At 48.1% G+C, this 12,679-nt stretch overlaps 1 protein-coding gene across 12 annotated transcripts in view; it reads right to left on the bottom strand.

The window, feature by feature from the left end:
* Nucleotides 1-12,679, bottom strand: part of Kdm2b (lysine demethylase 2B) — a 119,575-nt gene that overhangs the window by 47,832 nt on the left and 59,064 nt on the right. For all 12 annotated transcript variants that reach the window (XM_036171483.1, XM_036171482.1, XM_036171475.1 and 9 more), the window contains one exon: nucleotides 7,030-7,116. In XM_036171483.1, coding sequence (XP_036027376.1) covers nucleotides 7,030-7,116 — 87 coding nt within the window. The remainder of the gene's footprint in view (nucleotides 1-7,029; nucleotides 7,117-12,679) is intronic.

Genomic DNA, 12,679 nt, shown 5'->3' with positions numbered 1-12,679 from the left:
AAAAAGGGATGGAGTGTTGTTTAACAGTATCTGAGTAGAGGTTGGTTACCTAAACAGATTAAAATATCCCATCCTAGGGACTAGATAGAAGGCTTTGTGGGTTTAGAGCCCTGGTTTGTCTTCCCGAGGACCAGGGTTCAACTGCCAGCACCCACATGGTGGCTCACAACCATCTGTAACTTCAGTCCCTGGGGATGCAATGCCCTCTTCTGGCCTCCAAGGGTATTGCATGCACATGGCATACAGCTAGCCTTGCAGGGTAAAACCATATACATAAAACGAAAATTAATTAAAAACAAGCAAACAAGCCGGGCGGTGGTGGCGCACGCCTTTAATCCCAGCACTCCTGGGAGGCAGAGGCAGGCGAATCTCTGTGAGTTCGAGGCCAGCCAGAGCTACAGAGTGAGTTCCAGGACAGGCTCCAAATCTACATAGAGAAACCCTGTCTCAAAAAACAAAAACAAAACAAAACAAAAAACAAAAAACAAGCAAACAAAAAACCTACTCCATCCTACAAGAAACTCCTTAAGCAGGAAGGTAAACGACTCAACAAAAGCTTCAGGAAGTCCCTGAAACTGACCAGATTCACTAGGCCCCACCCTGCCAGAGTAAGCAATAAAAGCTGAGAGTACAACTCAGGAAAAAGACTCACACAGACAAGCCAAGCTGCAAGGAAGATTCTCAGACAGATCAGCCACCTGGAAGGAAGCAGCAGAAACCAGCCACACTGCCTGGAAGAGGTTTAGATCAACTGAGACACTCAGAAAAGGGCAGACTTTTGGTCCACCGTGGGTTCCCATCTGGGATGAGCAGACATGCCCCGTTGCGTCTCCCAAGGTAAAGTTTTGTCACAGTGTGGGAGTCAAGGCTCAACATTAAGTACTTCTATCAATTGCTCTCCTCTTCCTTTTACATTATTTTCCTGAGACAAGGTCTCTCCTACTGGAGCTCACACTAAGCTGGTGAGCCCCAGGCTTCATGTGTCTTAGCCTCCCAAAGGAGACTAGTGCTGTGTCCAGCTTCCTCCATGGAACCTTCTAGAGAACAAACTCCGGTTTGCACACTTGCACGGCATGCACTTTACCAACCGAGCATCTTGCTTTCTCTGCCCGTCTGGGCCCCTTGTCCAGGCCAGCAGCTTCTGTCACTGACTCCCATGCTGCAGTGGGAGCCACCTAGCGCCTGACAGGGAGTTGCTGCCTCATGGGGGCTTTTACAAAGTCTGTCTTGCTCCTAGGGAACTGCACGGGGCTGGCCAGCTGACTCTCTTGGCCTTTGACACCCTCTCCTCAGACCTTGACTTAGTGGCATGGGAGCTTTCAACTCAGCTGCCTATGGGCCCCAGGGGCGCATTCTTAAGAAACAGCGCCACTCCCCAATGAAGAGCCTGGGGTTTGTTTCTGCTAGGGCGAAAAGGAAGAGATAGTCCATAGCTTCTTAAACCAGTCTGTCTGTCCGTCCAGCCCCCCCCTCCCCTAAGACACACCAGCTCATTTCAGCAAAGCCCTCAGGACGTCACAGAAATTAAGCTGCAGGGCTCAGTTATGGTGAGGCGTGCTTACAATTCCAATTCTACTTGGGAGGTAGATTCTGGGGGGGGGGGAATCAGGAATTCAAGGCCAGTTGACTACCAATTGAATTTGAGGGTAGCCTGGGCTATATGAGATCCTATCGCAAAAAAAGGGGGGGGGGAGATCAGGGGCAAAAGAAAAAAATAAGAGAAAAAAAAAAAAGCAAAGAAAAACCACTGCTCAGCACAGGTAACTCAAGAATGGGCAAACCCCCCACACCTCCTCTGGGTCCTCTGCTTTTTCTTGATGCTTGGGAGACAGGGTCTTGCTCTGTAGCCTAGCCTGGCTTTAAACTCACTCTTCCGATCAGCCCGGGAGTGCCAGGACCTCGGGTGTGTGCAGCTATGAAGATCATCCACCTGTGGGTGGGCTGGTTCAGGGTTGTCAAGTAGTTACGTCACAACTGCATAGAGCTAGAATGGCCCCCTGACCAATGGTCTAATGTAGAGGGTCTACGTCCTTGTTCTTGTTTGTTTGAAGCTGGCCTTACACTTGCTATGCAGCCGAGTATGATTCTAAACTGCTGATCAACCCCCTCCTCTACAGGTATGCCAGACATGGTCTTACCATACAGGTACTTTACAGATGGTATCTCGTAGCAACCCTGCCGGAATCACACTGCTAGCCCCTTTTACAAATGAATAAACTGAGGCTTAGACTTACCCAGGAGTGCACAGCTAGTCAGTGGCAGGGCCAAGTGGTGCCAGTCACCATGTCTGACTTTGGCCTTAAAGCACATGGCTCATGCACTTGGAATAATCTGGAAGTTTTCAGAAGCAAGGGCTTCCTGGGGCTCACTGGGAGCCTACTGAACTTTCAGTGTCAAGGGCAGGACCCAAGACAGCCCATAAAAATATGTAAAATTAAATTAAATTAAGGGAAAAAATTTGTCTAGTTAGTGTGTGTGTATATGTGTGTAACAGAGTGAGAGACAGACAGACAGACAGTGTATTTGTGCCAGAGGACAACTTGCAGGAGTTAGTTCTCTCCTCCACCATGTGGGTTCTGAGCAGCAAACTCAGGTTGTCAGACATGGCAGGAAACTCCTTCACCCCCTAAGCCATCTAACTTCTTCTGAGACGAGGTTTTGCTTTGTAGAAGAGGTTTTGCTTTGTCCCTCTGGGTAGGTCACTATGAACTTGCTAGGGAGCCCAGGCTGGTCTTGCTACCTTTTAACAAGTTTCCCAGATGAAGCTGATGTCCTGAGCCTCGGGATACTGCCTCTCTAGGAAGTGACAGAGCCCTCCCCATCCGAGGCTGATAATGAACCACCACTGGTACCAGCGGCTTCACCCCAGCCCATCGGCCATATTTCATTCATTTAATTACTCTGTGACTCAAGTACAACGCAGGAAGTTCTTGGCCCTTTGACGGAGGGATCTGTCCTTTTCAGGGACAGCCTGCGCGTCACACCCCAAGGACCCCAGCCTCCCATATCTAACCTATCTGCCAAAACGCAGAGGAAGGGGAAGAGAAACAAAGTAAAACCACAGGTGACATGGGACCTGTGTCACTTCCTCTCACATCCTGCAACCGTCCTGTAAAGTCCCCAAAGAGCCCAGTGGCTCGTGACTTTCATCCCCTACTACTACTGGCCAGTGGTGGTGCACAGCTTTAATCCCATCACTCAGGAGGCAGAAGCAGGCGGATCTCTGAGTTCGAGGACAGCCTGGTCTACAGGGCAAGTTTCAGGATAGCTAGGGCTACACTGAGAAACCCTGTCTCACAGCTTCCCCCCACCCGCAAAAAAAGGGGGGTGGAATTAAGAAACAGGAGGCTTCAACAACTAACTGTCTTGTGGAGAGGGGCAGCTGCACCTCAATCTCCTCTTTGGGTGGTTTCCTTTGAGAATGTACCAGGCAAGCCAGTGGCTTCAAGTGTCTGGCTGGTGAGCAAAAGTTCAGCTCCATAATAAGGCCAAGGTCAGAGGCTGGGATTCAAACAAGCCTACCTAAGGTCCCCACAAGGCCCTCCCCTTGCTTCCGGGGTCACAGACAGGACCCCCAAATTCCACCATCTGGCTATAAAAGGAAGCAGCCAGGGTGTAGACAGATCAAAACAAACCCAATGTCACCCATGGAAACTGCCAGTTGGGGGGAAAAGTGATAGATGGTGAGCAGTGGGATCCTGGGGCTAAAGGACACGCCACCAGAAAGGACCTCACAGCACCTAATCAGTTCCAGAAAGGGGCTTTGTTCTCCTGAAGGGAGGTGGGATATCAAAGCATTTCTTGCTAATCACCCTAGAGCATTAATTACCTGTTGGGTAACCAGACCCAGAGCAGACCCTGCTCCCTGCCCTGCATCCTGGTGGCCTCAGTGAGCACCCTTGATCTTTGAACCCCACGGGCATCAAATTGGAAGGAAGCTAACTGCAAACCTGGGAACCCGGGGACCCCGTGTGGCCCGGGCAGCCGGTCGTTCAGTCATCCCTTCCTTTCCTGTTAACTTTTTAACCCTACCCGCCAGGAAATGCTTAAGGGTGGCGCTGCCCTCCCCCCACCTCCCCTCTGCCACATTTCACTCAGTTCTTGCAGAAATGCTCGAAAGCTGTGTGGCCTGAGGCACGTGGTTCATCACCACAGAGCATTACAGAGATAGCACCCACCACCTAGCTTTGTTGGAGGGACAAAGAACAAAATCTAAAAACCTCTATTGAGGTGGACAGGGGTAATATGATGTGCAGAAACAAAGCTGGGAGACTAAAAGCATTTTTCTTTTTTTAAATGAAGCTGAGGACCGAACTAACTTTATATATATGTAAATTAAAAATTACTGGCCCCAGGTCTTGGCTCACTTGGGCTGTAACCCTGGCACTTGGAAGGCAGAGGTGGGAAGACTGTCATGAGTTTGAGGCAGCCTGGGCTACCTACAAAGTGAGTTGTAAGAAAGCCTGAACTACAGAGGGAGAGCTTCTGCCCTGAACACCACTGTTCACAACAGTTTCCCTGAGCCTCCCTGCCACATATTCTGAGACTACAGTGGACAGTAGCAAGTTTCTCTCTCTCTCTCTCTTTTTTTTTTTTTTTTTGGTTTTTGACAGGGTTTCTCTGTGTAGCTTTGTGCCTGTCCTGGAACTCACTCTGTAGCCCAGGCTGGCCTCGAACTCACAAAGATCCACCTGGCTCTGCCTCCCAAGTGCTGGGATTAAAGGCGTGCGCCACCACCACCAGGCTAAAGTTTGTCTTTTTTTTTTTTGAGCTGAGGATCGAACCCAGGGCCTTGCGCTTGCTAGGCAAGCGCTCTACCACTGAGCTAAATCCCCAACCCTAAGTTTGTCTTTTTGAAAACCCCTGCTCGGGGTTGGGGATTTAGCTCAGTGGTAGAGCGAAGGCCTTGGGTTTGGTCCTCAGCTCTGAAAAAGAAAGAAAAAAAGAAAAAGAAAAAAGAAAATCTCTGCTCTGTAGGTTTTCCTTCTTCCCCTGGAGCCCCAGCTAGACAGGATGAGGGCTCCATCAGAGTCTTCCTTTGCTATCTAGAGCCACACAATCCCAGACCCAGCTAGGAGCTTCAGGACACTGTCTGTGAGAGCTCATGGACTGAGACACAGAGCGGGCCGATAACCCTACACGTTCCTACCAAGTGGGGCAGATCTTAGGGGGATCCAGTTTTTGATCTCTTAAGCTTCACTAAGTTTTGGGGAATTCAATAACCCCCCTGAGGAAAGGGTGCCCTTTCCTCAACCAATCCCACATTTGGGAACAGAGGCTTGGGTGATTAATCAAACCATGAAAAGAATCATCAGTGAATGCACCCTTTCACAGAAGTAAGAAGTGAGCCACAGAGGTACTTCTGAGTTTTTCCCTCCAGTGCTAAAGTCCCAATCTTGAATTCCCTCCCACTAAGCCATAGCCTCAGCTGAGTCAGGATCTTATGTAGCCCAGGCTGGCCTCAAACTGCTATGTGACAGAGGCTGCCTTCAAATTCCTCCTGCCTCAACTTCCGAAGTGCTGGATGACAGGTGAGTAAGTATTGTGTGGTCACCATTTAAACAAGTGAGCCATGCATGGTGCCACGTGCCTGTAAACCCTAGTACTGGGCAGAACGAGGCAGGAGGATCTCTAGGAGTTTGAGGCCAGCATGGACTAGGAAACTCTAGGGTATGCCTGGCTTACAGAGTGAGCCCCTGTTACAACGCACACACGGAATTACCCTTAAACCTTAATAATCCATCCAGTTAAACTGCTATCTCAGAAAAACTGTCATTTGACTAGTGTCGCCAGATTTACCAACTAAAAATACAGCGCGCCTAAAACAGAGCCTTTCTTATATTTTTGGTTGTGAGCCTAGCCTTTAACAGGGCTGGAGAGATGGCTCAGAGGTTAAGAGCACTGACTGCTCTTCCAGAGGTCCGGAGTTCAATTCCCAGCAACCACATGGTGGCTCACAACCATCTGTAACGAGATCTGGCGCCCTCTTCTGGCCTGCAGTCATACATGCTGTATACATGATAAATAAATGATTTTTTTTTTTTTAAAAAAAAGAGCCTTTCTTGTGATACCCAATGTTCTGCCACTGAGCTTAATTTATTGAAATAGGGTAACAGCATTGCTCTAGAGGGCCTTGAACTAGCCTCGTCGCCCAGGCTGGGTTTAAACTCTACTTTTTCTTAACTCCTTGAGTGCTGGAGTGTGTGCCACCAGGAGCAACAGTGTTCAAAGACACTTTCACAGGGGTCGCCTAAGTCCATCCTGCATATCACACATTTGCATTATGATTCATACAGCAGCAAAATTAGAGTTATGAAGTAGCAACAAAAATAATTTTATGGCTTGGGGGGGGGGGGCACAACAAGAGGAACTGTATTAAAGGGTCCAGCATTAGGAAGGTGGAGAACACTGATTTAGACGTTGCTGACGGTGGGCTAGCCCTTGTCCCGAAAACTGTGTGTGCCAAATCACACACACTAAATCCTCAGAACCATTCCAGGTGCGGGGCTCAACACATACGGAAATGTTTACAACTTGTACGTCCAAACGGGGAAGCAGGGTTGGAGGATGGAGCGAAGCACGGTCGCTAGAAATCTTCCCGCCTGTCCGACCACGAGGCCTTTATCAGTTAACCCCCCAGTTTAGACAGTTTTATGTGAAATGCCGATTCGTTTTATGATGAGGGAAGTTCCTATAAAAGGGAGGGGGGACAGTCCTCGGAGGAACAGGCAGGGTACAAAGCGAAAGACAGGGAAATTTGAGACAAACCACTTAATGACAAAGCAAGTCTCACTTCCGCAGCTGACAGGTGGCCACCAGGGGCCACTGCTTGAAGTTTCCCTAGCTAGTGAAGGGAACACTTTACAATGGAAAGCATTTGCAGCCAACATTTCATTAAAACCATCCGTGCTAAGTGGGGTAAGCCTCTCTCGCGGGAGCCAGGGCAGAACAGCTCCTGACTCCCACCATACAGGATGGGCAGAAGGTAGTGAGACGTGGTCTCCCGTCTGTGAGCAATCTGGGTCTTACCTTTGGAGTCTTCTTGGGCCAACTGACCACAGGGACCCCAGTGATGGCCAGGCTGGGGTCATCATCCACATGTTCCTTCAGTACATTCTGTAGCCAAACAAAGGATCCATATTAACCAGGGTTGAAGGGAAAAATCTCCAAAGGAGGCAAAAAAAAAAAACCTCAAAAATTTGCAAGCTGACCCTTCCCCACCCACACACAAAATCACTGCTTGCCACCATCTACCACCCTACAGAAACCAAGTTACTCAGATTTCATATGGACTCAGAACATATAACATTCCTCTTCCCAAAAATGTTTTGAGACATGATTTCACTTTGTAGTTCTGGCTGGTCTAGAACCTGCAGAGATACTCCTCCCTCTGCCCCCAGAGTGCTGGGATTACAGGCCTGTCCCTCCGCACTGTCCTCCATTTACTAACCACTGATGCAACTTATGGCATCCAACCCTTGTCCAGAGCGTCACAGACTCTCACACACACAGTGGACTTTGTGTCTGCAGTGTACACTCACACGTGTGTGGTGTGTGTTGTCCTCAGAGAACTCAGAAGCCTTGGGAGGCCTCCACTGTCATGTTCCACCTCAGTCCTTGGAAACCAGAACCTCTTTTTATTTTTTTATTTTTGGAGACAGGGTTTCTCTGTGTAGTTTTGGAGCCTGTCCTGGATCTCACTCTGTAGACCAGGCTGGCCTCGAACTCATGGAGATCACCTGCCTCTGCCTCCCGAGTGCTGGGATTAAAGGCGTGAACCACCATTGCCTGGAGACCAGAACCTCTTGATGAAAAACACACAGCTCATGGATGTTGAGCTAGGCAGGCCACCAGCAAGCCTGAGTGAACCTCCTGTCACTGCCCACCCCTGGGATTCAGCCCTGGGATTGCAGGCATGCACAAAACCATGCCCAACTTTGATGTGGGTGCTGGGATCTGAGTTCTGTTCCTCATGCTTATTCAGAGAGCTCGGGCAGCAAACATTCTTAATTGCTGAGCTGTCTCTCCAACCTGGTCTCCCTTCTCAGCCAGGGAAGCAGGGATATGAGCAGCTTAGACCGCTAAAGCCCACGAAGTCAACTGTGTTCTCAAAGAGACAAATAAAAGCCAGCCAGGCAAGGGGGTTTATACTTGCAATCCCAGCTCTGGGAAAGGAGAGGCAGGATGATCAGGAGTTCAAGGTCGTTCTTTGCGTTCTTTGCTACACAATGAGTATGACACTAGTCCTCACTACATGAGACCCTACGGACAAGAAAAAAAAAAAATCAACAAGGGCTGAGCAGTGGTGGCGCACGCCTTTAATCCCAGCACTGGAAGGCAGAGGCAAAGGCAGGCAGATCTCTGTGAGTTTGAGGCCAGCCTGGTCTACAAAGTGAGTTCGAGGACAGCCAGGGCTACACAGAGAAACCCTGTCTTGAGAACCAAATAAAAAAGAAAGAAAGAAAAAGAAAAATCCATGGTCAAGGCTCAGCAGAGGTCAGTGACAAGCTGACAGGTCTGAACCCTTAAATACAGGTTTTGTATCTTGTTTCTTTTTTTTGGTCCCCCCCCCCCCCCAGACAAGGTTTCTCTGTAGCTTTGGGGCCTGTCCTGGAACTCACTGTGTAGACCAGGCTGGCCTCGAACTCACAGAGATCCACCTGCCTCTAACTCCCAAGTGCTGGGATTACAGGCGTGCGCCACCACTGCCCGGCATATCTTGTTTCTTTTCCTTGGTGTCCTATAGACACAGTCATGTGTGAAGAAGTTCATGGGTGGAAGGTCTGGTCTAGAGAGCAGAATGCATCCTCCCACAGTGGTACCATCCCCAGCTCTGACACCATCCTAAGCCTTTCTCCCCACAACTGCGCATGAGAGATAATAATCCAGTGGTGTGGCTTCTTAGATAGGAATGAGGGTCTAGAGTTGCTACGCAGAAAGCTAAGAGTCTGTGTCAACCTTAGGAACCTGCAAATTGCTCACAAGACAATGAATACAGTGTGGTATGTTGGCATCCCAGCTAACACATTCAAATACAACTGATTTTCCTGCCAGCGCTTATCCAGATGGCCAGCTGAAAGCATTCTTTCAGTGACATTTAGGAACAGGGCCGATCACAGAGCAAGACTTAATATAAAAACAGAAGAGCTCAGAAGATAAATGTAAGTGAAGACTATTTTACTTAAAAACAAAAATTAGCCGGGCAGTGGTGGCACACGCCTGTAATCCCAGCACTGGGGAGGCAGAGGCAGGCGGATCTCTGTGAGTTCGAGGCCAGCCTGGTCTACAGAACTAGTCCAGGACAGACTCCAAAGCTACAGAGAAACCTTGTCTCAGAAAAAAAAAAAAAAAAAAAAAAAAATTAGTGTGTATGTGTGTGCATGTACACACTAGGGCAGGGGCACACATGCTCATACATGCTGATGCCATGGTGTGCATGTGAAATTCTGAGGAGAACTTTGTAGAGTCAATTCTCTCCCTCCACCTTGACGTGTGTTCTAAGGTTCCAGCTCCGTCTGGCAGGACGGCAAAGGCCTGCATCTGATGAGCCATCCTGATGGTCCTCAAGATCATCTCAGGGCATCTTCTCGGATCTGTAATCACCAGGCGGGACTCTGGTACTCTAAGCCATTTCTAACAGACACTACTTATCGTCCTGTTTCTTGGTCATCCCTGGGTTGACTAGATGGCAGCCCGAGACAGTTTCCCCACTCCCCATGGGAGGCAGCCAACAGCAGAGCTCACTTGGGCTGCCCGGGGTTTGATTCTTTGCCCTAAAAATCCAAGGTCAGCGGACGATTGCTATTTTTAAAATACCTTGACTGAGCTGGATAGTGAGAGCTCACACCTTGAATCCCAGCGCTCAAGAGGCAGAGGCAGGTGGATCTCTGTGAGTTCGAGGCCAGCCTGGTCTACAGAGTGAGTTCTAGGACAGACAAGGCTACACAGAGAAACCTTGTCTTTGAAAACCAAACACAGAAAACAAGACACAACAAAACAAAACCAAAAAGCCAACCAAACAAACCAACAACAATAAAAAACAAACAAAAAACCCACCAAAATATCTTGACTATGTTACGGTTTGCGTGAGCTGTGTCTCCCAAAAGCTCATGTATGTCAACACTTGGTCCCCAGCTGGTGAGTTTGAGGAGATTAGAGAACCTTTGGGGCATGGAGACTCCGTGGCAAGGATAGGGCAATTAGGGGGAGGGGTGTTAGGGGGTACGGGCGAGCACAATTTCCTGCTTGCACTGAGTCCTGACTGCTCCCAAGACACGGTAAGCCGTACCAGAGGCTGCCATCAGCATGCCTGCCCTGACACGGCGGACAGATGGCTTGTGAAACTATAAACCTGAACACTTTCTCCTTGAAGTCGCTTCTGCATGAGACTCTGTAAGCCCCACATAATGACTATAAAAAGCTTCCCGCAGACAAAATTCAGGACAGAAGGCTGTACTGGGTAGCCATTCCAGCCTTTGCCTGGAAGTTCCAACCCCCATTGAAGCTACGGTAACGGTCATGGGCCAAGAGAGGACGCTGAAGACCCAGGATCCAAATGAGAAGGAGCTCTTGGTGCCCAGACCCTGGACGCTGGAGGTAGACCGAGCAGAGTTCTCCAGGGAACACCGCTGGGCTGCGCCATACCTTTGCCAGACCCTGCAACCTACCTATCCCTTCATTTGTAAGTTGCCCGGCAAAATAAACCTCCCTTTTAACTACGTGGAGTGGCCTTAATAATTTCACCAATAGAAGGCTTCGAGCCTCCAGGAAAAGGTCATGCCACAAAATACCTGACCAGAGCCTCCCACAAACTGCCAACATCATAAAAAACCAGGCACGTCTGAAAAAACTGTGCATCCAAGAGAACACTGAGGAAATTAAATGTAATGGGGTGTCAGGGATGAGATTCTGGGACAGTATATTTAGGTAAATACTGAGGAAATCAGAAGAAATGACAAAACCTTTGTTTTAAGGACAGTGTCGAATGCATTATATTAAAATGGTGGGGTTGGGGATTTAGCTCAGTGGTAGAGCGCTTGCCTAGCAAGCGCAAGGTCCTGGGTTCGATCCTCAGCTCTGGAAAAAAAAAAAAAAAAAAAGATGGTAACAGGGCTTGAGATGTTTTATTTGTCTGAATTTTACAGAAACCCAAAACTTTTCTTGCTGGGTAAAGGTTTGCAGGGAGTGAGTTCCAGCCACAATTACTTGATAAGATAAACAATACCATCTACAAAAAAAAAGTTGCAAAAAGTAAGGTATATTAATTAAAAATGTTTTTTTTAAAAAAAGATTTATTTATTTATTATGTACACAGTGCTCTGTCTCCATGTGTCCCTATAGGCCAGAAGAGGGCGCCAGATCTCATTACAGATGGTTGTGAGCCACCATGTGGTTGCTGGGAATTGAACTCAGGACCTCTGGAAGAACAGCCAGTGCTCTTCACCTCTGAGCCATCTCTCCAGCCCTAACAATGTTTTTTTAAAGACATGACTATCTAGTTCTGTTTGGCCTTGCTCAGAGATTTGCCTGCTTCTGCATATATATTTATATATTTAAATTTTTGAGACAGGGTTTCTCTGTGTAACAACTCTAGCAGTCCCAGAACTCACTCTGTAGACTAGGTTGGCCTTGAACTCACAGAAATCTACCTGCCTCTGCCTCCCAAGTGCTGGGGTTAAAGGTGTATTCCACCACCACCTGGCTCCTTTTCATTTTTTAATTTTATTTTGTTATTTTATTTATTTATTTATTATGTATGCAGTGTTCTGCCTGCAGGCTAGAAGAGAGCACCAGATCTCATTACAGATGGCTGTGAGCCACCATGTGGGTGCTGGGAATTGAACTCAGGACCTCTGGAAAAGCAGTCAGTCAGTGCTTTTAACCTCTGAGCCATCTCTCCAGCCCTCCTTTTCTTTTTCTTTCTTTCTTTTTTTTATTTTTTTAAAAAAAATTTTATTTTATTTTATTTTATTTTTTTTTGCCGGAGCTGAGGACTGAACCCAGGGCCTTGAGCTTGCTATGTAAGTGTTCTACCACTGAGCTAAATCCCCAACCCCAGCTAATGTTTTCTTTTTTTCTTTCTTTTTTTTTGTTTTTTTGTTTTTTGGGTTTATTTTGAGACAGGGTTTCCCTGTGTAGCTTTGGAGCCTGTCCTGGAACTCACTCTGTAGACCACGCTGGCTTTGAACTAACAGAGATCCACCTGGCTCTGCCTTTTCATATTTTAACGATATAGTTTTAAAATTTTCCCAAGGTGCCTCACATACCAAAGAAAGCCAAGTTCCCATCTGTGTATGGCACTTTATGGCCACCAGGGGGCACAATGGAACTTGTCTTGCGGCAAAATTCTTTTGCAGAGGCAAGAAAGTTAGGGGAGACATAGCCTAATGGGAGATGTTTGTCTCAGAAAAAAGAAAAAAATTGTGCTGGAGGGAATTGATGTCACAGGATTCCTTAGGCTCTGTCTGAATTTATACATTCCCGGGAACTGTTGGGCGCCCAGACAGAAAGAAGGCTGTGCGTCCGCACTGTCCGCACTGCCCCAGCCCCTAGAGATTATACCCTATAAGCCTGTGTACAGGCTCTGGCAAACCTAGGGCAGGCTTCCTGCAAAAGCATGGAGCCACCACCAGGGTTGTGCTACCGGAAACTGTCTCACGTGTGACCTACCAAAGAAACC

This window comes from Onychomys torridus, chromosome 22 (genome assembly GCF_903995425.1).
Source record: "Onychomys torridus chromosome 22, mOncTor1.1, whole genome shotgun sequence".
Taxonomy (NCBI): domain Eukaryota; kingdom Metazoa; phylum Chordata; class Mammalia; order Rodentia; family Cricetidae; genus Onychomys; species Onychomys torridus.
Note: the sequence above shows the minus strand (reverse complement) of the source record. Positions and strands in the feature narration are given on the sequence as shown.